We start from the raw sequence: 25,854 nt of genomic DNA on the forward strand, positions 1-25,854 counted from the left end.
GTTCTGTAACTGCAGGCAACTGGACATACTTGGATATTCCAGTAAATCTTACCATGATTTGCAGCCTCAAGCAAACAACAGCAGCCACACAATTCTCACGGTATCCTCACCCCCTGCCCTCAATAGCTCTGGACAAGGAAATTGCTTGGATTTGCTTCAGACCTTAGAGGACAAACTGGGACCACAGGAATGTAATGTTTAGGATATACAGTGAAATGAGAGGGGCAGGAGAGGAAAAAAGTTTGAGAGAACCTTACTTGTTCTTTATAGATGTAATTTATCTTTTAAGAAAATAGACATCCAGTTTTTCTAATTAGCTAAATACTAGAAAATGCCCAGATTTCATTCTGAAGTAAAACTTGCCTTTCTGGCTGGTCTCATCACAGCCTTTTCTGTTACTGCTTCCATTGGCTAACCCCCAGTGGTATTTGTGTGCAGCAGCCCTTGCACAATTTCATTCCTGTATACCCCACTCATTGCTACCTTTGTGAAGGCATGCATTCTGCTTGTTGCAGCATAAATGTGCTTTATGTTTACATCTCAAAGTCACAACTTTGCTAATAATCATCTCTGATAAAACTGCAGCCGTAGGAAGCCTGTCTCCCCTTTCTACTGAGCCTATTACCTGACTAAAGTAGAATGGACTTCTGTGGTTTGGCTTCCCAGGCTTCAGAAAACCTTAAAGCCGGTTTCCTCACTGTAAACAAAAAAAACCCCAAACCAAGCATAAGGCCGTAATTCCTGTTTACAGAGATAAGCCTTTATTGTATGCTATTGGAAGCAAATGGGACATGGTTATGGTTTTATATACAGAGAAGTCTGTAGCATTGGGTTACAATCAGTGGCAAATGAACCAAGATAACAGTGCAGATCCAAGTGTTGTGTACAGTCAGTAACAGTGGCTGGCATACAAACCACAACACAGAAGCCAAATGAAGCCAAGTGTACAGGGTACAGTATCACGTGAGGAAGCAACTTAATGTACAAAGACCATTCCATTTACTTTACATTTGCAGGATTTTTTGGCTAGTGAGTAGGTACAGCTCAATTTAAAACCCAGTGTGCAGTTATTTTTCTTCCCACTCAATTGCTGCCAAATTAAGACAATTTGAATGTTCAGATTATATTTTTAATGCTAAAAATAGCTAAGGTTGTCGCTGACTTACTTTATTTGAAGTTGCTTTATTTACGGTATAGTCAGGAATAGTTTAATCATTATTGTTCTCTACAGATTACAAATTGGAAGAAATCTTAAATATTTTGAAAGTAGTCTGTTATTAGACCACAAGAATGTCTTGTACTTTATTTGGTAGTTTAATTTGGGGTAACTTCTTTTGAGAGAGAGATTTATTGGGAAGAAAGATGGGATTGTCCACCATATTACTCATTTGTGGGATTTGTTCATAGTATTTAAGGTTTAGATAGTTCAAAGGTCATACTTTTTATTCAATGCCATATCCAATCTTAGTGTAAAAATAAACACTCTGTCCTCTGTGGATAAATAAATCCATCTGTTGGCTGCAGGTCAGACCTCTATTGGTGAAAGAGATTTAGAAAAATAGACCTTTTCTTTAATGTTTACTATGCTGACCCACAAAGGAAAAGTGAAATTCATTCAAGTCTAGAAACAGAAATACAGTACAAGTGATTTATAGAATTGCATTCCTTCCCTCTACAAACTTGCTGAGCATGAAACGCTGCCCCAAAGCACTGCCTCTGTCTCTTCCTTGTCTTGTAGAAGTAATTGTCATCAGAAAAGTCACATTAATACTGCACTGCCAGATTTCCTGTCTGCCTTCTAGTGTGCAGACTCTTAGCAGGGCTCTGCCTCCTGAGTGTGCTTTGCTTAAGAATTCTTTAGATGGATGGGTGGTGGGAGTTTGGGTTATACAAGGGGGATGTTTTAGCCCAAATTAGCAGCAATTGTTTTAATTGATTTGACTGATGGTGATTTTTTGGTGGGTGGCAACTCAACCATTTAAAAAAAAAAAGAAAAACAACAACAAAAGCTTACATGTTGGACTCGGAAAACACCAGCCTTTCCTCAAAATCTCCACTTCCGAGACTGCTTCCGATAGATGTCCTTTTCATTAAGGGGCTGGTACATTTGGCAGTACAGGTTTCATGCTCAACTTTGTCACCAAGAACTGGACAGGACTTAAAAAGCATACATACAGCCCACTGGGACTTGCTCTGCTGTAGTATTTCAGTGCTTTTGACAGTCCCCCCACAGCAGTGTTGCTCTCTTAGAAGTGCAAGTGTCCCAGCATGGCTCTGGGACAGCTGGAGGACGGGTGACATTCTGGAGTGGAAGCAGCAGTTAAGCACCAGTTGCTGGCCCCTGCAGAGGCTTGAGAGAACAGAATTGCTTCGTAGAGAGCTTGTCGACCTAAAAAGCTTAGTCAGTTTGATCAATAAATATTGACTTAGGGTTAGGATGAGAAATAAGACACTGCACTTTGGAACTGGAAGACAGAGTCAACTTCCTCCCTTTTCTGTCCAAAAGGAGACTAGCTTTAAAACATTTGCCCTTAAGGACCTTTGTGATGTCTGATGTATAACTCACTAAGCGTGTATGAATGTACCTGTCCCTTTTTCAGGGAAGAATAAATGTATGATACAACAAAGTTTCGAGGCTTTTTTTTCAGTGTTTTTTTTTTTTTTTTAAACATCTGTTCTGTGTTGTGTTGTCCCTGAAGGCATATTTACCCACTCTTAAATTATGCAGCATTGCCCAGAGAATGGCTCTGTGGTTGAATATGCTCTCTGCAGTACAGCTTCCGTTTTCTTCCAGTATATGTATATTTCCATGCAATAGATGTTACTAGAAAACTACACTTGTTTTATCCTGTTATTTGGAGCAGGGAAGCAGTGATACTAGTTTGAAAACACAGGAAATAATCTGTACAGCAAATTAGAATTTTCATAATTAAATTCATATAATCACTAACTTTTCAAAAGCTGTACTATGAATGCTGTTCTTCAGCCCACCATTATTCTGCTTTGAGCAGTATCACTTTCTGTCTGCTTATAAACAGTTCTTTGTGGAAATAATGAAAGAACACCACTCTCTCTCCTCTGCTGACTACATTTTACTTTGTTAGTTTACAGGATGCCCTTACAGAACTACAGGTTCTATTGGGAGTGCAGCAATACACACATTTCCATATGCATAGATCATTAAATTGTAACAGTGCCAGTAGTAAAGCAAGACCTGCCAAGATGTTCTGTTCCTCTTAATTAAGCTTGATTTATATGTGCCTATTGACTTAAGATGCAGTTAGTGTCCACTGCTGAGATGACACAGTACCCTGAGTAATTTTGTATTGATTATGCTTACACAAGCTTGTGCTTTTCTAAGAACATAGAAATGAGCACAAAGAAAATAAGTAAGTACATCAGGTTGTTTCCATGGAATACTGTTAATCAACTTACTCATAGCAGCTTCAAAGTATGAAATTAAAACTTACCTTGTGCTCTACTCCCTTCGAAACAAATGAGTGGTATAATTAACCCCCTCTAGCTTAAAAAAATAGTGGATAGAACGTCAAAATACGCTTTTCTGGTAAGATGAACCTACTTTGTCATAACTAACACCAATATTGGTGACCTGAAATACATATATTACAACGTGTAGTTGTGGAAGCAGTATCTGCTTTCCCTTGTTGCCATGCTGTTCTGTGTAAAAGCAAGTTGTCTAGAAGACTGTGGGCACTGTAGAAATAAGTTACTAGTATTCCTTTAGGGGAAACTACTATTACTCCTTTCCCTCTCCAAATTCAGTTGCATGCTATATATACTGCCTGGAGCAGTCTCCCTGTTTTGGATAGGGCTGCATCAGGAAACAAAATTTGTTCATTGGATTTCTCCTGTTCTTCCTCCTCTGGAAAACCTTCCATCCTGAACTTGTTTACTGAACAGAAAAAAAATTTAATCCCCTGTAGCAACATCACTAGCAGCTGCTATATGGATAGCTTAAACCTCTTATCTAATTTCTTATAAACTACTGAAAAAACAATACAGTCTCCCCCTCCTCTTCGTATACCAAGACTGCTAGTTTACCACAGTAGACATAAATGTCCTGGTTTTACCACAGACTCTATTAATGGACTTGGAAAAGGCAGTGCAGCTTTCCTCCAACTTCCTATCAATGATGATCAAAATTTAAGACTGGAGAAAGACATTCTAGCTTCATCTTCTCTTCTCTCTCTCTTGCCTCAGCCCATTCTACCAGGACCAGATGCATTCAGCAAGCATGTGTTCAAGTAGAAGCTGCGCTACACCTCGTCAACTGCAAAGCAGCATAAGGCACCTGGAGCTTCTAGATCCAGGTAAGAGGCAGGGATGAGGCTTCAGTCCATGTGCTACTTTGGAATTAAAAATTAATTGTAACTCTTGCTCATTCCAACTCTCCTGTACAGATGAATAAAGGATAGCCAATTGCATTCAATTAATGCCTTTTAGAATTAGTGTAATTTGTTCTAGTACAGATAACAGTCCAGAGGTTTTCACAAACATGCACTTCTGGCTAGCTATAAAACATTTTGATGTTGTTTACTTACACAGCGTAGAGACTGTACCTTTAATTTTCTTATTGGCACAAACCTTTGCCATTAGAAATCGGATAATTTCAGTCTCAATCTGTGGTTAAAATTTTTATATGCTCTTTAGATTCTTGCAACTCTTGTTTATCAATGGATTATTAAACACGGAAGAGAACTCTCCTTACTGAGAAAGCTTCAGTCTTTATAACAGTTTCTATAGAGTAGGCTTGACAGGTTCTTTTAAAATACAGTTAACTATTAAACTACCTGTGGTACAGTATATATGACCTTAGATTGTACAGAGTTAAGGCACCAAATACAAGATAAAACAACATCCAAAATAAGAAATTTGCTTCAGAAGTGCTCATTTCCACATATCACTTTGGGACATTCAGCTCCCCTTAAACATCAAGGTAAACATGTGGTCTGAATGTTTCATGCAGCCACAGGAATTGGAGAAAAAAAAAAATCACTTTACTGAATTTAAATATTATACTGTGATGAACTTCTCTTACAAAACTCACACAGCTATGTCTGGTAAGGCATTGGATTGCCTACACTGTATCAGACAGGCCTAGCAGAAAAAGCACCCTTTCTCCTAGAAGACCCCAGACTGGAAGAGCAGGCACATGTGTCCTACTCATGCTTTTGTATTTCCATAAACATCAGTTACAAACAAACAACAGAATCTGTCTCATTTCTGTGAGCAGAATGGGGAAAAGGAAGGTGTTTCAGGAGCACTGGAAAACCCGGACATAAATAGGTATGGATTTAGATGACACAAATAAAGCTAAGCAGACATAACTTCTGGGGTTAAGTAATAAAACAGCTTTGTGATGACAATTAAATGCCAAATGCTTAATTACCAGCTTAAGTGGTTAACATTCAAAGGAAAGTACAGGTGAAAAGTGCTGCCACAATCCATAGGCACAGGACTTCAGTGCTGAGTTTCTCTGGTGAATTGCTCTAAAATGACTATAACAGAATTTCCACTTTACAGTGATGATCAGATTCACAGCAAACTAGATGTGCTAAAGCAGAAGAATGAAACCAATGAGCTGTTAGACAGGCTGTCTCATGTACTACAGATAGCGAATGCAGCTACAATATCCCTTTGCTTTGCTTTAAACAAGTCAATAAAGTATCTCATTTTTCAACAGATTTATTCAGCAGGAAGTCTGAGAGGGTCTGTCCCCTGAACATTCAAGCCAAGCTACTGTTTTTTAAGACAGTGCAACTGTTCTTAACAGAACTCCTCAGTGAGTCCAGCAGAGAGATCATTTTCATTCTTTTGATGCCAGAGAGGAGAGGTCTTAGTCAGCTTCATGACTGAGAACAACAATCTGAACTTCCTATTTACATATCTCATCATGTATCCAAAAGAATCTACTGCAGCATACTTCTTGTGCTGTTTCCCAGAGCTACCGGAAATAGTAGCCCTTTTTGTAAGCTGCTTCTGTGACTTGGAACTCATCTGAAGCTGGGACATGTTTTTCCCCTCGATTAAGTAACAGGCAACTGTCTACAGAGAATTTAGCTGAAGGCAAGAAGTTCTAATATCTAATGAGTGTACCTTAACCTACCAAGCAAGAGAGGCAGACGGAAACCTGCAATTTTGTCTGAGATGAGACTGAAATACTATATTGTCTGCTTGCTCTTCATTTATACAGTTCTGGAGAGATGTTCAAGAATCCCATCTCTAGACTATGATGATCTACAGGCTCTCAAGTGCTGATGCAAAATTACAAATGAAGCAAGGGACAGTTTCTTTGAGGGGACTGGTGACTGAAAAGACAGGGACTACCAGGCTCACTCTCCAAGCACATTGCTGGAACTGGATCAGGGATAGTATGTTAAAGCTGCTCACATTTCTTGCTATCTTGGAGTTTTATAAGAAATGCTAAGAGAGCGAGGTCCCATAGCTGAACAGCCAAACAGGAGATTGTCTTCCTAGACCACTTCAAAAATCTTCATGCCGCGCTTTCTTCATTTTCTACTTCCTAATAATGAGAGGAACTTGTGGTCAAGGATTAATTCCCCAATTAAGTTCTTTCAGTGGCTAGAGGGCATAGTCTTTTATTGAGTAAGACACACTTTAAATCTTTTTTCCTACCAGAAGGCAAATGTTCTCAAAGAAAGAATCATAGACTCTAGAGATCCTAGAGTAGGTTTCACAGATTTTTGTAAATGAGTAGAAATAGTCCCTTGGCACATGAATAAGTTGAAATATTTGTAGGAAAACCTGTGTCTCTGAAGCTCTCCATAGGCTGAATCAAAGTTTTTAAGAATCTATAAACTCCTATGTAACAACTCCATAATTTGAGAGAATCAGTTATTTACTGGGATACTAGAAGGTGATCAGAAAAGGCAGGGAAAGAGGACAGAATTCAGAGAAGCAAAGGTATTTAACTGCAGCAAAAGTCACAGCAGCAGGGTTCACAGCACATTAAGTGGGAGCCATGACAATTGCTGAATCATCTAATTAGCTCACACTGGCTACATGACAGCCAATTAGACAGATTAGGAACCACCTACCCAGGCACTAAATTGCCTTTGTGAGGGTTGGATTGTGCCCTGCATCCAACAGAAATTGCTTGGACAACAGAGGCTGCATGTTACACATTCCCTTCATGAGTATAGGCTGGCCTCCCTCCATCCAACTGGCACAATGCCCAGGAATAAGGTGACCATGTTCCAACTCCTGAATGTGTGCTTAAGGAAGACAGCAAGCACTGGCAGAGAGAGGACATGATGGCAGGAAGCATCATGTACCATGCTTTCAGCTAGCCAAGCCCTCCAGACCAATCTGGTTGCCTTAAAACCTTCTCTAGACAGAACATGCTTGGAGAAAGCTCGTATGGCTGGCAAAGTAGGACTGAAGTCCTATTTTATTAAATACCTTATTTTTTTCAAAATTCACAGTTGCATATCTGTGAAAATGACAAGTATTCCAGCTGCCACTCACACATCAGGAGGAAAAAGCTGAGGTATGGTTAGCAGTACACAGTACTTCAGGCTTTCCAGCTCTAAAGAGTGCTGTTTAAAACTCAAGTTCTTTGACCATTGTAGCTGGTGAAATGGAAGTGCCAACTCCTTGCAGAGCTATGACACTTTCGGAGAGGAGATACCAGCTGATTGGTATCATATGTATGGTAACACCAGGTGTCTCCTGAAGTCATGTGCTGACAAATTTCTCAACAATACTTCTGTCTAGCTTTCACCTATTTCAAACCAAAGGAAAACACTGCTTCTAGAATATCTGACCTCGTTGCAAGGTCATACCAGTGCTGCTGCTTTTACACCAATGCTACAACTATGTAAGAAGTCATTTGGGATTCAATTTTCTGAGGGGGAGATGGGCCAGAGAGAACCGCTGTCCTGCACGGGCACTTCAGACAATAGTCAGTGCAACAGGCTGCTTATACATACATTTCTCTCTTACGTGGTGCCACGAAACCCAAACTGGTAGAAAGGGAAAGCATGTACCTTCCTGATGATGGGTTTGATGCAAGCGTGTTTAACAGCAAACAAATGCTGTTATAACAGTGGAACAGTCTATATTTTAATCTCCCTATTCTGTAAACAGCCTCGCTTTCCTCAGTGTTAACCAAGCAGACCACTGAAGCTCACAGTTGTTCTTCCAAAGTCAATGGTAATGCCATTCACCTCCAATACAGATAACACATTAAACAGGTCAATTCTTTCTTGTAAAGCTCTGGTGTCTTTTAATCCTTTAAGTGCCAGACACCATCTCCCAAAATACACACTATCATCTGGTTAGCTAAAACTAGAGTTAAGGTGGGTGGTGTACAGGCACAGACTTTTCCTGGTGTCCTATTTATGTACGTACTAATTGAAAGGAACTTTTTCAGAATTCTTTTCCATGAACCAGAAATTTAAACTACAAAATAATATTTTTGCTTCACTGAAAAGGTACTACAAAATAGGCAATGATACTAGCAGCTGCACAAAGCATACAGAACCAGGTTTACATATTTGGCTATTGGGTATACCCAGAAATACAAAGCTTGGTTGCCATAAAACAGACCTCTAATCTCACAGAAAAGGCACTTTAGACCATGCTCCTGTGAGGAGGCTTTTAAAAGGAAACCTGCAAGTATTATGCAAAAGAAAGGAGCTTCTAGTTCTGCCTTAGCAGAACAGTGCTTGTTGCAACATCAATCAAGCAGATGTTACCCAATATTAGAATTTCACTGCTTTCTCAAACACCAATAAATTAGGCACTTAAGGAGCCTACATCCATGACACTTCACAGAAATGTTTTGCTTAAGTTCCACTGTCAATGAGACAGGTTCCTAGGCAATCTTGCACCTTAGGATCTTACCACTGATTCCAAGTGGCAACAAAACCCAGGATTTAGGAGTCTTATGTACACTGCATACTTCGCATGTCAGGAAATGGTGTCTGTCCTACTGAGAAGGGGCACAGCAAAGGCAAGGCAACAAGTTTTAGACATAAGTACTCACATTACCAACAAAAATGTATTAGAGAAATTTAGTATCTTTTCAGTGAAAGACAAGATCTAACAAAGTGAGAATGTAAAAAAAAAAGCAGAGGAGTAGAATGCTTATGACTGTAAGAGTTAAAAGGGTAATGATAGAAAAATATGGAAATTCAGTCAAAGCCATTCTGATGGAAACCAATACAAATGGATTAAGCTGCCAAGTACAGGCCACAAAGAAACAGATCAAATAAGAGTCAGCAAGACATTTTATTAATCAGTCTTTGAACTGGACAGTGCTTGTCAGACTGACATCATTTAAGCCTAGGAAAGGAATACTCAAGAGAAGTTCATTATAATGCACCTTAACATTGCCTTGACGCATATAAAAATACTGTTTTCCAAAGGAAACAGAGCAGCCTGCTGCTCCACTATGAGGACTGCTTAGCCTGACAGGCTGAAGGAATGAATTGAATTTTAAGTGAGCTTCAGACCAAGCCCCAAGTTTGCACCTTGAACATAACAGCAGATGAAAATCTGCACCACCGAATGGGAAGGCCATTCTGATGGCTCATCAATTGCACCTGCAAATGTAATCAAATGGTTATGTGCTTTCATGGGCAAGTCACTGGTACAGTTCCTTAAGTTCACTTCCCCAGGTGCAAATATATAGGCCACTTGCAAGGTCAGGTTTCTGCCCACAGCAGCAAAGCTAACAATATTTAACAGATATTTTTCTACATCAGCCTATGAATTCTATCCAGACATATCCTGAGTTATGGATAACCTACACATGCAGTTATTTAGTGAATTTGATGTTTCAATATTGAAATGAAATATAGTTTATTTTTGCTGTTATATTTTGATGCAAAACAAGCTTTGGGCCTGATCTACTACTACATACTCTGTACCAAATGTTTTCCTGTTTTATATCAGTATAAACTGTGATCAGTCAAGGTTTTTTATGCTTTCATCTCTGAACTGAGACCCTAAAATGCTAATGCAACATCAACTCCCTCCCTTTCACCTTTTTTTTTTTTAACTGTTTTTATATAAAAAGAGTTGTTTCCAGCAACTTCAAGTACTGCAAGTACTGCAGTTGTGCAGTACTGTACTCTGCAACTTTGTATAACACTATGTTATATAAAGGCAAATTAAAAAAAAACTTAGTATTTTAAAACTACACATATCATGTGCACCATATAGGTCATAATCCAAAACCATTTTAATCCAAGTAAAATATTTGTTAAAACATTTACTACAGAACTGAAAATAATTATTTATGGATGGCTGTATCCTAATTTCTAGCTTTAGAAAACCACAGCTAAGCAAATTATTCATGCAGAGTTAAACCACTGCCTGCCTGCCTTCCTCTCCTCCCACTGCACCCACAAGAGGAAAGCAAACCTGGCTGCTTCATGAATTAATTTGGCCTAATATAATTTGATCTCTGCAGATTTGAACTGTAATATCATCAAAGTCTTTCATTCTTCAGTTGGAGTTTAGCTTTAATAGTTTAGGGAGATAATTTCTTTCTTCATTAGTTAGTTAGTATCACACATTCCACTTCTCATTTTTATTCCATGTACCCATAACCAGGGTACGGCTTTCAGTGCAGGCCATAGCTGTGGCTTTGGTACCTACCCAAATGTTTTCCACTGGTATGCAAGGAATGCAGTGCCTGACACATGAGTGTCAATACAGCTTTTTATGCTACACAAGAGAAAAATATTTGAAGAAGAACAGTCTGTTGATAAAACCAAACAATTTCTTAAAAGTGTTAAGTAATATTTTCTTTTTTAACTGAAACTGGAGTATTTGAAGCGGCCTTAAAAAATACAAAGCTGGAATTCAGACCTATGTATTACCTGTTTAAACATTCAGTTAAACAAGACATAATAAAAACGTGCCATATACAAGATTGTCACAGGTATATGAGATTTTTAGAAAAAAGCAATAAAAATATTCTTTAAGCTGAAAATAAAATCTCTTACCTTTTATATCACGATCTCAGCTTACAGTCACTACATTTCTGCTTATTTTATACAAGTGCATATGGCTATGAAGGTCCGGAGAGAATGAGAATAAAGTGGTATTAACCTGCTGAAAACTGCTTAAAAGTCTTAAGCTGCAACATATAGATGTTCCAATACCATTTAAAAAAAAACATTCACCTTTCAGTTATTGCTGATTGACAATCTCAAAATATCAACATACGAATATTTAAGAGGAAAAAAAGTCAGTAAATTTAGAGCAGCAAAGTTTTTTGAACTGGATGTTTATCAAATACTATGTTTTCCTATCATTTGGTGATGATTTTGAAAGAGACACAAAAGCAATCCATTTGAAAGTCAAGTTCAAGCCTACCCTTTTTGTGCCTCATATTAATGATGTGGGGAAGAGAGAGAGAGAGAGAGAGAGAGTATATCATTTATTTAGATTTTGGAAAAATATATATTCTCTTTTTTTCTTCTGCCTTTTTGCTACATTTCATGTCTGCTGACATGCGCAATGGCACAAAGCACAACTGCTTCAAAAGTGACCACTGCAAGTCTTTGTAGCAATTTTTGTAGGAAACATGCAAATACAGTTATAGTATTAAAATTCTGAAGTACTTAAATAGTGAAAGTAAATGCAGGATTCACTGCTTAAAGCAGGCACTCTGCTAGGTTTTGTTTCTTGTTTTGGCATTTGGTTCCCCCCCCCCCCCCCCCCCAACACACCAGTCTTTCCTTTCTAGTGTAAAGAAATAACCAGAAGTATAACATACATCTATTGCTATATACCCAAAGAAAGGACTGTGGCTTAGAGTGTAAGTATTGCTTTTCATTAAATGGAACAAAGTTCAAGAAGTGAGAAAAACACTTTAAAAAAAAAAAAAAAGGAAAAAAGCTCAGATTCCATGTCTGAAGTTGAGAAACCTCAAAACGAGCCACGTTTGTTCTTGCTTTTAAGACATGTACAAAATGCCATTTCGAGCCACACAACCTGATGGTTCTAGAAGTCAGAGAAGAAATCTTGAGGGCCCAAGTGAATAATAAAAGGTGCGATGCTGAGAGGCTGGCAATAGGGACTGTCAATGAAAAAACCACCTACAGTGGGAAAAGAGCAGAGAAGCAAAAACTTCATGTTAATTTCAGAGAGACTGGCTGAAGCTAAAGCTCCATTTAAATTTCTCTGCTCTTTCAGCTGCAAGTGGAATTTTCATTGCAAAACGGGCACTTTTAATTCTTTGAAGGTATTGAAACATCTAACACTTCCAAGGTTACCACTTTCTAAACAAAGAACTGACAGCTCATTCATATTTTCAGTAAAGCAGAGAAATGTAAAATATGCAGCAAGGGGGCAAGTTTACAATGTGGTTAGTAACTCCCAACAAATGACAAAAAAAATAAAAAATGACTTCTATAAATCATCTGAAATGACTGCCATCATGTTGGAAAAGAGCATAGCGCCCTCCTTGTTTTTGAAATAAGAACAAATTATTTGGCTTACGAATGTTTATCGTAGAGAATTGGTTCAGAGAATATTTTGTTTGAAATTTTACAAAGCTGGGGATTAAAAAAAAAAAAAAAAAGAAACTACAAACAGTTGCCAATCAGGGGAACTCCAAAAGATGGGGAGAGGAGGAAAAAAAATATGTGCAGAGGAAAGATTCCTTTAATGAATATTTGATTAACAAAAATGGGCTCTTTATCAGCCATGCTTTTTCGGCTCCGTGATGGCTTCCTTTCATCCATAGGCCAGCAAAATATATCAGTGATTTACGAGCACCACTCAATTTGACTACATCCCCAAGACGCTGCTCTTTATTTCAACACTAACACATGGATGAATACAGCAGGCTCGCCACTATTTGTCAATAGATCTACATTTTTTATTAAAGTACCACCAACACCAAACGAAAGCGAGAGCTACAGCAGAAGAAAAACCATTTAAGATATAAACACATTCCTAAGCACAAATACTTAGCTTAAGAATAACAGCTGCAGTTAATTCCAAGAAAAGCAGCTTGTTATATAAGCCACCCCTTATTAAGCTTTTCTAGTATTTCCTTCCCTATAACGGGGGGCGTAGCGGAGGAGGAACTTTACATTGCTTTAAGCACCATTCTTACACCCTCTTCATATATAAAGCTCCCCCTGCCTCAGCAGCAGAGTCTGTTAGAGAACAGAGTGTATAAAGGCAATCTTTAAAACAGCATGAACTAAAGCAAACCTACGGAAAAGCAATGGGTGAGGTCTGAGTAGAGAAGTGCAACCAACAACGCTGCTTATTTTGTGGGGTGATACCTTAATAAAGACTACTCAAATCCCTTGTTAGAGCCCACAGCAGTTTTTATGCCGAAGTCTGCAATACACGGAGACAGCGTGGAGCCAGGGTCTGTCCTGGAATTTCAGACAGGTGCACACTGCTTATCAGAAAGAGGATTCTTTCGGTTTGAGCACCAACTCTTAGAAAAGTACTGGCCTATGGCTGAAGTGTGTCACTTTTCACAGCAGCACTCAACAAGAACTGGGACAATTAAATAGCAAGTTTTCATGGGGACCTTGTTGCTGCTTTAGATTCTTATAAATGTAAGGGGGAAAAGGAGAACCCTTTGTTTTAATGTAAGATTGACAACTAAAATGCTTTCTGTAGAAATGGTGGATGGAAAAATCAAGAGTGGGCAGACAATCTTAAAAGTGAAGAAGGCCACAAGAACAAGTGCAATTTTTTTTTCTCTCTTTTTTTTTTTTTTTTGTAAAAACAGAAAAGAAAGGAAAACAAGCAGCTTTTGAGCTCTAAAGAACCTGATTGTAACATTATTGTCGTCCTTTCTCTGGGCAATACGGACTTAACTGTGTATCCCTGTAATTACATAATGAGTCCTTCTGTGGGAACTTCCTTTATTTAATACTTAATTCACAGAATGCAACCTAATACAGAGAGACAGTCTAAGATTAATTCCTTTTGTTTCATTTGTTTTTCAGTATTTTGTGCACAAGTGAAAAGACTTCTTGGATAATTAAGACTGTGTCTTAAAATCACAGTTACAGTATGCTGATCTTAAAGATTATAAGGAAACTCAGGTACTGATGCTTAACTATAAAAAATAAGATAAAACAATATTTTAACCCATATTTTACTAAGTTTATTACACACCATAATATTTACAAAGTTAAATGTTAACTGTAAAGTTTCTATTGTGTGGGTTTGGGGTTTTTTTATTTTTAATTTTTATTTTTTTTAAAGAACTATGCCCTGCATTTAATAACCCTACAACAAGTACAGGTCATTAATGGGATCTGTGTGACTGCATTAGGAAACAGGCAGTACTCTTGTGTTACAACAAAACAGTTTATTTGTGATCAGTGTTTTATATTCTATACATCCTTCACAAATTTAATTTTACATAATCGGATACTTCATTTAAAACGTAAGATTTAAGCTTCTAGTTCTTCCCTATAACAGAAGGCTGGTATAAGTTATTTGAAAATGAGGTAACATTTCACAGAACATTTTTTTCAAGTTTTAGAGAACTAAATTTGCATTTTGTTAAAATCAAAAAGTAGGAAAAAGATGTTTCTTTACAAATGACTTTGCTCAAGTATGTGTTCAAAGAAAACAGGATAAAAAGGCTTTTTTTCTTCTAACATTCTGTACTGTACTGTGTTGTTCAATCAATAGGAATTAGCTTCTGCCATTTGCTAAAAGAATGAGTAGTGGGGAACAGGATAAGTTGGGAATTTCATAACTGGTAACAGAACCATTCTCTTGGGTAAACCTACAGAGAGAAGAAAGGGAGAGGACTCCAAATAAGTTCAGTGATCCAAGAAAGTCAGATAAGAGCTTACAGTAGTGTTCTCATTAACCTTTTCCAGATCAGTCAGTCAATGTGATTTTAGGGTGCAGAGTCCCATTAACAGTAACACTTCGACACTTTGCACTGTTTCAAACAGATGGTTAGCTTAAAGTTTGCTTTAATTTTTGTTCTGGTATTTGGTAAAATTAAAGTAAGCAATATTCTCAAAAGCAGAGTATGTATTTGGACTTGAAGCTCTATTTCATAATCTGTATGATAATTAATCTCTACTACCTTGTTCTAAGTTCTGAGTTAATTTCACAGGCCAGTTACAATTGCAAATATTCTAGACAGGCACTGCTGTGCATAAAAGAGAACTCACAGGGAGACTGTTCAGCAGCTTTGATAAGCATCCAGGTAGGTCAGCCAAAAATCAAGCACCTACAGTAAATTCTGCATCTGCTTCATTATTCTGCATTTCCTCTCCTGTATTGAAGTGGCAAATCTGGAAAGATTAATATCTGCCTGATTTCATGATTATTAAAGAGTTCTTGTGGCCTCACAAACTTCTGCACAATTAAATGTTTGTTTGGTTTTTTTTAATCTTGCCTATTTAAATTCTAGTATTTAACCTGTGTATCCATTTAGAAATCACAAAGCAGCAACAGCAGGTATTCCAGAGCACCAGATGATCAAAGTGAAGTTTCCCAACATGCAACAGCTTACAAAGGCAGAGAGACATATTTACCTTACAGCCAAAAAGCATTATCCCAGTACTTTGCATCACAATCATAAGACATTAAAAACAGAAACTCTTTATGTGAAAAATGGGGGCATTCAATTCCACAATGCTTTGAAGTCAGTGATATGTCACATATACACAGCTAAGTGATTAAAACCCAGCTCCCAAAATAGGCATCATGAGAAAAAACACAAAACGGAAGGAATGAATGAAAAAAGCAAGAAAAGCTGCAAGGAAAGTCGGTAACAATTGTATTCTTTTCTTCAGGAGGGAAAGGATTCCTCTTGCGTCACTACGTGTCACTGCTTGTAAAAATACATACATGCAAATACCACTCAACTTAGTTATAGTCTGTGGCTATTGCTTGGAAAGAACCAGAGGGATTTTTTTAAAAATCCATACCATGATGTAGGCCCTAAACTAAATTTACTTTCTTTTTTTCTTGAGAAAACAAGTAGCTGGTCCTTGCATAACACAACACAAAAGACAACGCACAGAGTACACTCAATGGGACAGCACTGCTGTTGGCTGCCGTTCTGTCAAGGCACTTGGCCAGTCAATAGGGCAGGAATTCTAAAACTAGCGAGGTTTGCTTCAATTTTGAAGGGAGTATTCCACACTACGAGTGCAGCCCATGGGCCTGTTCTTCCCCTTTCCACTTGCACGAGCACAGAATAGGACCAGCTGGTCTTAGTCAAGCAAAGCGAACATTTTCAATAAAGCAGTGGCATTCTCGCATTGTTTATAGCTTATACCTCTAAAAGAAAGCAATAAAATCAACGTTTTGAAATATTTTTAATTTCTGTAATGCTATCAGGCGAGGTGGCATTGCCCAAGCTATACAAATTTGAGAGGAACAAGTATTACAAATGCTACAAAAGCTAGAAAATTAATAGCAAATTGCATGCTGTTTCCCATATGAAAAACTGCAGGTCTTGAAACATACTCAACTTGTCATTTGAGTAGCAGGGTTTCACCCAGTCCCTGTGACAGGAGAGGGCAGTGGGACTGGTTCTGGTGGGCTTGCTTTTTGTGTGCCAGGACATATCACTGACTCCAAACTGCTTTGCTCCCATTGCCACATAAACCTCATTCAAAGTAACCAAAAGGGCCGGTTAGAGGTATGCATTGTTAGTCTAGCATAAAAAAAGCCAGTGGGTAGGGAGAAGCTGAGTTAAGAAAAAACCCTTCCATTGTAGCCCTCTGATTATTAGTTTATTTTACAATCTTCATGAAACCAGTGCTTTGCCAGCCTAATATCACTATATTTCTTAGTAAAAAAGCATTGGGGCAAATTACCATGTCCTAGCTTCCTTGCAATCTGATTGCTAATGGTATAAGCTACACAAAACCCATTCTGCTTGTCCCAAGCAGCAGTGTTGTAGCCTGCAGGGGGGGAGTAGGGGGGTGGGTGGGGGTGTATATGCACATGGAGTTCATACAGCTGACAGCATTAAGGGAGCTTTGTCCACAAGCCACTTACACTTGGGGACAAACATTTTGCCAATGTTACTGTAATGCCATTTAGATAAATATGGGTCAGAGATGCTGAAATAGGCCCTTCGGTAGTCTTTGAATGGAGCACAGATTGGCTGTAAAAAGTAAGAAAACTACTTCAATTCAGTTTCAGTATGAAAGGGAACAGGCAATTAGAACAAGCAGTCCTTCCACAAATCAGGCAAAGCATAGGCAAAAAAGCTACTCCAACCAAAAAAGAACCACAAGGTTATGGCATAAAAGTGTTGTTGTTGTCATGGTTTAAGAGCTTTCATCTCTTTTAATTTCTCCTTGGACTGCCACATTTGGACTGCCACAACAGTTTCTGTCTCATTTCTAATTTGTTAATTATTGGGCTATACATACCGTAAGCTGGTGCAGCGGTACTGTACCCATACGGTGCTCCATAGCCTGCAATATAAACAGATAAGGGATGAGTTTCATTTCCTCCAGTATCTGAAAACAATCGGTATTTGCACACCAACACATAGGGAGGGACCCTTTCTGGTCCTGAAGCAGTACCACAGGAAAAACAAACTCACACTAATACATCGAAATATTGCTGAAAACACTGAAATCCTTCTACATGGTGGCCTGAAGAACAAGCCTACCCAATGACCTTCTTAAGCCTCAGCATCAGAGTTAAATTCCGTATTTCATTTCCTTAGCATTTTGTTTCAGCTGAAGCCCTCAAGGCTGTACTGTTGGAGCATGGAGTTGGCATGATCCAGGCATCCCATATTTGCTTATGTTCTTCCTAATATACAAATACAGTCTAATGCAGAGAACAGTCATTTTCCTCAACTTCCATTATAAAGAGAGGAATGCTAGATGCCTGTGGCAGATACCAACATTGTCATTGGTAAAGCTCCTGTGAATTCTCCTCTGCCATTTCTAACAGACAAAAAGTTTCACAAAGGACATCTGAACAACTAGGGGCACACAGAGGACAGTATCTTTTTTCCCCAAAGAGCTAAGCATGACTCTGGAGTGAGACAAAAAGCAACAGTGGTAACACCAATCGTAGTTACTACATCTCAGTAGTTCACGAAGGTTTTATGTTTTTTTGTGGTTTTGTTTTTTTTTTCCCCCTGGTAGGATCGCTTGTGTCCATCACAAAAAGCAAGAGATTTCTGAGAAGAATAGGGGATGAAGAGAAATAATCTGTGAAGGCCAAGGCCAATAAGAGCTTAATAACTACAGCGACTGGGAAATTAAACTTATTTCTGGAATAATTCCATGCTGGCAAGAAGCATGCCCCTAGCAGGTTTAAGGGACTCCTCAGGCAGAAAGACAGTTCCAAAAACAATGTTAACAGCCATTAAAAATGAATTACTCATTTTTAATATTTATATTTACATGAACATACAGGAACAATGAAGATGACATGCTGTCAACTGTGCCAGGAAGCAAGGCTACCAAACAACAGGGTCTATGCTATCAGCATGTGTGAACTGCTGAAGGGTGTAATTAGAGCTCATGCTATAATCTGAAAATCTGAGCATAAGGAATATAAGTTTTATTTTTGGGAAGCTATTGGATTTGCTTTGACTAAGGAATCTCTAGCATCTCATTCTTACAAATTTGTCATTCCAAGTAAAAACAATGTCTAGATTCCCTTCACATGTTGCCTACAAGCCTCAGACATGTTGTAGAGAGTCACAAAGAACAATGCACTTTGAAAAGTTAGGGGAATGAGAAAGTGAACGTTTTGTTAACATTTTCTTGTGTTTACATTTTAACACCTTACAGTCTATGTGCCTGTGATTTTAAATACAACACAACAAAAAGCCCTACACTATTTTGTACCAGCCAGTAGTAGCTGAGCACTTCAGCTCTTCAAGATGGAACAGTTCTGCTTCTGATGGTTGCAAATCTGCCCTAAAGGAATCAGCAATGAGATTATCCTGACTAGTAACTCACCTGCTCTTTATAGCAAGCACCAAGCATAAACATGAACCAGAGGGCCCCTTGGATTTCAAAAGATGTTTCTGCTAATCAGAGCAATGCAGCAGGGATAATGAATTAACATCAGCCACAGTATGAAGGGAAATTCTTTTGGTTTTGTTTTTTGGCCACCACAGAAGCTACTAATAGATGCTGTGCTCACATAGACAATTCATGTAGAAAGTTTGTGGGAGCACAGTAACTCCTGAGCCTGCCAACTTAACCTCCCTCCACAAGGGTTTCTTGGGAAAGCCATTCCTAATGCTAAAGGGCGCATGATCCAGGAGGTTCTTAGCTAGGAAGAAAGTTTTGGGAATTGTGCCATGGCAGTAAATGATGAAGAAGATACATAATAAAATTATAAAGCCAGGAAAGCTATTATGCCCGTGTGCTCTGTGCACGCTGAGCTTCAAGTTGTAGAGTCATAAAGGACAGGCAACGCCAGTTTTTCAGCTCTGATTTATTTAAAGCCCCATGAATTCTCCCTTCTGCTTTATCTCAGATGATTAAAGCTGAAGAAACCACTTGCATAGGTGACTGACACACATGGAAAAGAACACTCCAGCAGACAAAAAACTATTAGCTATTAGTGTCGTGCCTTACCTGGTGTTATGTATCCAGTAGCAGCAGCTGCCCCAACAAATGCCCCTCGTGTTAAAGCACCTCGTCCTCTTCCTCGAACAGCCTGGACCGCTGCAGAAACAGCTGTATTGACAACCCCTTTAGTCTGCCCAGAGTAATGAAAAATAGCAATTCAGAAAGTGAAAGCATTGCTGGAAATACACAGCCATCTGCATTAAATCACCACCTTTTAAAAAATCTCTTTAAACATGCTTGATGTGCCAGTGTTGTTAAAGGTGGAATATGGACTGGAGAAGTACTGTCCTAAAGAATCTGACTGGCAGAAACCAAGCGAGTCCCTTGCCAGGTCACTGACTGCAGCACACAGCAGTGCACACTGAGCCCAGCACGTTCACTTCACTTCACTCAGACCTGGCAGTCGGCATGGTCAGAGTGTGCGTTATTTAACTCCGTTTGGTCGCACGGGCATGAATGAACACTGGTGGCTTCTGACCCTTTCCCTACTGTGCCTCGCTGCTGTCTTTCCCACCTCCTTACAAGCTTCTTCTCCTCAATCTACAACATTGTTTTTGCTTCTCTCCTACCATTCTGAACCCACATAACTTGAGCAGGGCCAGGATTCCGCCCCAAAGACAAATAACCACCTCATGACAACACTGGACTGCTTTAACCTAACTTTACTAGAATGCCGCCTTCCTTTTCCCACTGTCACCACCTACAAGCAAAAGAACGGCAAGGAGTTACAGAAGCTGGTGTTGCTCAGCGCATCAGAGCGCAGCTTTGCTGTACTAAGTGCTCTGACTGCCCTCTGAAGACAATACAATCGTGCAAATCTAGGAATTTCAAAGACAAGTTTGGCAGTTACTGCCATCATTGACCTACTGAAAAAAGAACACACGAACACCAACAAAAAAAGAAAAATCAGAATTTAGGAAGTGCCTGGATCAGAGGTCATTTTCATATCTTAACTGCATGTGGAACATTTATCCTGTGAGGTAGTGTTCTCCTCATTTACTAGACCTTCAACACAGTAATACTCCCAGAAACTGATACTCCTAACCAAAGGTCTTAGGGAAATGGAGAGGACTTGTTTTTGGGTTTGTTCTGTAACTAATAAGACTTGACATCTTTTGTAAGTGTATTTTATGATACATTCTGCTCCACTGTGAAATGACAAGAAAATCCTAATTCTAACGTATTTGCACAAGAGACATGAATTGTAATACTCAGGACTTAGTTCAGACTGTAGCGCTCTGGAGGAAGAACATTGTTGATTAGTTTCTGCTCTGTTCAACCTTAATTTTAATAGATTTGAGAGATCATTGTGGCTATTAACCCTAACGAACAAGACTGAGCTTTTTGTTATACAAGTCTTCCTCACCAAACAAAATGGCTCATCTGAAAATTTGAAAAGGTGCAAAAAAGGTGCCAAAATTTCATCTTACTCCAGAATCTAGAGTTAAGGCCTTTACCTGGCTATAAGTGACTTATCCCCTAAGTCCACACACCTTACATGATGGAGCAGCACAGTATGGCTCTGGCCTGATACACAAGAGACTTCCACATCATCACTGGTTGAACCACTGACCTTATTGTTTCTCCTCCAGCTAATCAGCACCTCTCTTACTTTGTGCCTCCTTTTCTACTGTATTTCCCACAATATGGTCCTACCTATCAGATTATATTGTTATACTACAATAATTATTATAGAAAAAAAAAAATAGAAACCTTACATGTGTGCATAAAACAAGAGACTGAAATCACTTGCTTCCTGTTGAAGTTCTTATATCATAAAACAGCCCAGAGTTGTGATAACAGAGCAGTCCAAAAAGCAAGTAACAATTCTTACCTGAGGAAGAATCTTCTTTTTCTTGTTGTTTGCTGCATTAGGCCCAGAAAACAGTTTTTCAAGTGCTGCTAATGCAGCACTTGCTTTTGCTACTTTCTTATTTGGGCCTGCACCTCTGAACTTCTGCCCATCTACTTCTACCTGAAAATTGAGACATGAGTTTATGCCTAGTATTGATCCTTGGGAATACCATGCTCCACCCACTCGTCATGATGTGCCATCCGTAAAGAATTTCAGTAGTAAAAAGAAAAGAAAAAAAAAGTCCTCAGTGTTTTATGTGACAAATTTCTACTGCTTCTAGATTATGAAACTGATAAAGAATACTAAGTGATCCTGTGAACCATTATATTGCAGATACTAGGAATCTGGAAACTACATGTGCAATTAAAAGAGGACCAGTATACCTATTTGATACTTAATTTAGCCAATATGCTTGAGCTTCTAAACATATGAATGCTACTGCTAGGAAACAGGGGTTTTAGGAATCATTTGAGGCTCCCCTCATCTTTATCAATGTCTTACATACCAAGATCTTTGCCTAGACTATACATACACTGTTTAACTGGGATGCTACCTCATACCACTTTAGAACCCAGTGCTACTTCAGAGGTAGCACAAGTAGATGAAGAAATCAAATGAGTCTGCCCTCTGCTACAGTCATTCCAAATACCCCTGGTAAGCTGGCAATAGGAGATTCAAATGAAGTCGCTGACATGGGGTTACCAAATATGTTTGCAAAATTTGCAAATCAGATATTTTTGTCAAGCTGTGGATCTTCTACTTCGCTCCTCCTCACATCAAGACATGATGTAGCTTGGGGCTGTCAGAATCCAGTTTTAATTCCCACTGTATTTTCCTAAAGCATAAAAGACATTCCTTTCCCCAGTCTAATCATCACAACAGCAATAAGAGATACAAAAACCTGAAAACATCACCACCACAGACGTGCATTGCAAAAAGCGAACTACAAAAAATCTGAACTATAGCAGCAAGCAACTCCAAAGACTGAAGCACTGTCAATAAAACCACCTACCAACTCTGCAACTCTGCTTCACTCACCTCCATCACAAAGCGCTTGTCATGGCTTCCACCAGTCTCGGAGATGAGCTCATACTTCAGACCTCTTCTTTTTTCATTGAGCTCCATCACTGGGTTTTTGCCACTTGCTGTGAGTATAGGACCCTGAGTTCTTACCTAGAGACACATTTATGGTGTTGCTTTAGAGCCTTTATCTCTTCAAAAGGCAGACAAACTTCTACAGCATTGTGGCTTACAGTACCACATGGCCAGCCACTTAGAGAATGCCAGTGTTATCACTGTGTCAAGCCTCTGCAATAGCCTGTTCTTCCCAACAGGTAGGCCTCGGCAGGCTTCCCACGAACAGACCCATATTGAAAGTGACACTGCCTTGGCTTCAATATAACGTGCTGTGCTAGAACAGCAGATGGCAAGTCTCTTCTCTAAAAAACAGCAGGGGGACAAACAATACTATAAAAGAAGTCACACCCTCTTTATTTTTGTTGGTGAGAGCTACAGTCCTCATGGCCTGGTAACTACGCAAACTGAACATTACATCAGCTGGACTTGGAATTTCAACCCTGAGAATATCTAAAGCTGAGGTGATGGTGTCAAGTTCCTTGAAACCGAAGGCTTTAGCACTGAAAGGAGATCAGCCTTCCCAACCTTGCACACATCTCTGCTGCTTGATCTAATTACATCTTGGCACTACTGAGCTCTGACTGAAGAAGTCTCATATCCCAGCTCACATGTTTCAGCAGAAATATCTGTAACTGTTTGGAAAGCAAGGAAGGTAAAGCTGAGATCTCAGCACACCAGCATATCAGCCTGCATTAGAGTGCACTCTGCTACAGATACAAACGACTACTCGCTAATGAAGAAAAAGATGATTAAGGGACCAAAACCATGTTTTCCAAAGCAACTTCTTATTTTGGATAAAGATCAGGAGTCCTAGTACCAGGACCCGCCCTTTGAAAATAAAGTGTCTCCAAAGTGTAAACACGGACACCCAAAGTCATGTTTTAACATCTTGACCAGTGTTCAAAGAACAGAACAATTACTTAGATTTACAGCACACCCCTCCCCCCCATAATCCTGGAAAAAAGCATTATAACGAAAAAGAAAGCAGAGATCTACAATGGTTTATCAGTACAGCCCCCAGAGAACTTGCCACAGAGTTATCAGGCAGACAAACAAATACACAAATTAATGCTGTTACTCTGCCTTTACGCAGGTTGCTTCTCCAAAATCCCTGTTGGCATTTATGAACACTGGCTGAGGAAATCAGGAAGAGAAGAGTGAAAGGGATGACATCTAAGCATAAGTTTGAAACCTCCTGGTTTCTCAATGGTGAAAAGAAACAAATACCAGAAATACTTTAAGGAAATACCCAACTAATGTACTACAGACCCATCACAGCTTGATTCCTGAGGACATTCAGCCAAAGTTACTAGAATTTTGTCCTTTGAGGAATATTCTGTTTCCCACAACTTCAGTGAGAAAACAAGCACAGCATGCTCCTTATAGCACCTGACTTCAGCTACAAGTAAAGTATATTCTACTGAAACTGGAGCATTTTCAATGCAGCATTTTCTAGTCCATTCAATATGCATAGAGGTATTAGGTTTTACATTTCTTAACATCTCCTAATGAATTTTTATATTTTCATTTGTCTTCATGTGTATTAGTTTAAAATACTAAGTATACCTTTTTGACAAACCTGCTATTGCAAAACAGATATTGTGAAACTTGCATTACTAGAGCCAAAGGCACCAAACAAGATGGAGCTGTCCCAGTTGTAAGACCATACATAAGCTAACTAGAAGAGACAACAAAGTTTATGTCTGTCAAAGTTTATGGTCTTACGAGGACAAGATGGCTACCCCACCTTAAACTTGAGGAAAGGAGGCACAAAGGTCAGTTATTTGACCACAGTGACACAAACCTTATGGCAGATCTGAGACTGGAAACTCTCTCTTAATGCCTCATCCACCACCCTAACTAAAACGCCATCCTCTTCTGGGAGAAGAGAAAAGAAGAACCCATAAAACCAGAAAAAACAACCCTAAACCTCTCCATCACTTGTACTTTTTAATGCACTACTCACCTCTAGGGTAGCGGAGGTGTCAGCTGTGGAATTTCCAGTATTATTGCTTGAGATTGAAGACGTTGTTTCATTTTTACCTTCAGTATCTGATTTTTCATCAGAACTCATACACTCCACATCTGCATCAAAACCAGTTGGATACCCCATTGCTTGTAAAACCTACAACAAAGCCACATGAACTGAACTGTAGAATAGGTAGCAGTACAGAAACAAATACAAAGCTGATCACAACACAAAAGAATGTCCACCCTACACTAAATAAAGGCAGATTGCTTGGAAATACATTTTCTCCTGTGTTGAAATGGAGAAAAACACAGTAGCAATGGGGAAAATAGTTGCAGGTTTCCAAAAGTGAAATCAACACAAACAATTTTAGTCTCAAAGATAGCAATTACTCATCATTTATCATCTCAAGAATTCCTTGTAAAATAATAGATTAAAATTCAGAAATGCATCCACTACATGACGCTGCTTAACAGTGTAAGGAGATTGTTTTGCACACCATTTTCCCCCCTCTCTCTGTATATATGGGCAGATCAAGAGATTGACTGTAGGGCAAACAATAAAGCATTGTAGTTCTACAAGGTGGTACTTCTGGAGTTTCTGAGGAAACCACAGGCAACAGCCAGTAGGTACCCAAGTGGTATACAAAACGTGCCCCTGAAGCTAGAGGGCGGATACCACCTCCCTTGCTTGCATCTTTCAGCAGCACCAGAGAGTAGATGCTTCCAAAGCAGGTGTACAGGGACCAAATTCCTGAACACAGAGATGTGAGGTAAAGGAATGCCCAGCTGGCAGAGTAACAAACTGTCTGTCTGCAGTAAGCCTACTTCTTAGTGAACCATGCTTTCTTCATGCTGCTTACAACCAGCAGCTGTATAGCAAATGAAATTTTACTGGTTAAGGTACTATTCATCCATTCCTTCAAAAGCATCCTCCACTAGCAAGGCTGCCCTCTCCTTTTACCAGCTGCGTAACCTAGTTGTATGGAGGTACCTGACACAGGCCCAGAAGAATCTGAAAAGAATCTGAAGCTCCACTGAAAATTTAGTCTCAAGAACAAAATGCAAAAGTCACTATGTTCCAACACTGAATTGAGAACTGCATGGGTAACTCCAGGCTCAGCTCCCATACAATCTTGCTACATTTGGCTGCATTTTCAGGGCTTCTAAATTGTAAAAACCTCAGATCTAGAAACTGAAATGGTCACATTATTCCCTCTTATAAGTCTGGGAAAGCAGGGCCTGGATCTGCTAGGGAAAAAAAAAAGAAAAAAAAAAGAAAAAAAGAAAGCCAGTCTCTGCCACACCACCCATTTCCTC

General features: G+C 39.1%; 1 protein-coding gene across 13 annotated transcripts in view; it reads right to left on the reverse strand.

The window, feature by feature from the left end:
• Positions 1-746: 746 nt before the first annotated feature.
• STRBP (spermatid perinuclear RNA binding protein) overlaps positions 747-25,854 on the reverse strand; it is a 73,051-nt gene continuing 47,943 nt past the window's right edge. For 8 of the 13 annotated variants that reach the window (XM_049833180.1, XM_049833172.1, XM_049833175.1 and 5 more), the window contains exons 13-18: positions 24,533-24,691; positions 22,468-22,602; positions 21,409-21,549; positions 19,581-19,704; positions 17,397-17,441; positions 11,746-12,098 (exon numbers count right to left, since the gene is read on the reverse strand). In XM_049833180.1, the coding sequence (XP_049689137.1) occupies positions 12,004-12,098; positions 17,397-17,441; positions 19,581-19,704; positions 21,409-21,549; positions 22,468-22,602; positions 24,533-24,691 (699 nt within the window). In that variant the 3' untranslated portion in view covers positions 11,746-12,003. The other 5 variants (XM_049833183.1, XM_049833182.1, XM_049833185.1 and 2 more) reach the window with 4 other exon arrangements.

The sequence above is a fragment of the Accipiter gentilis genome, chromosome 29, assembly GCF_929443795.1.
Source record: "Accipiter gentilis chromosome 29, bAccGen1.1, whole genome shotgun sequence".
Taxonomy (NCBI): domain Eukaryota; kingdom Metazoa; phylum Chordata; class Aves; order Accipitriformes; family Accipitridae; genus Astur; species Astur gentilis.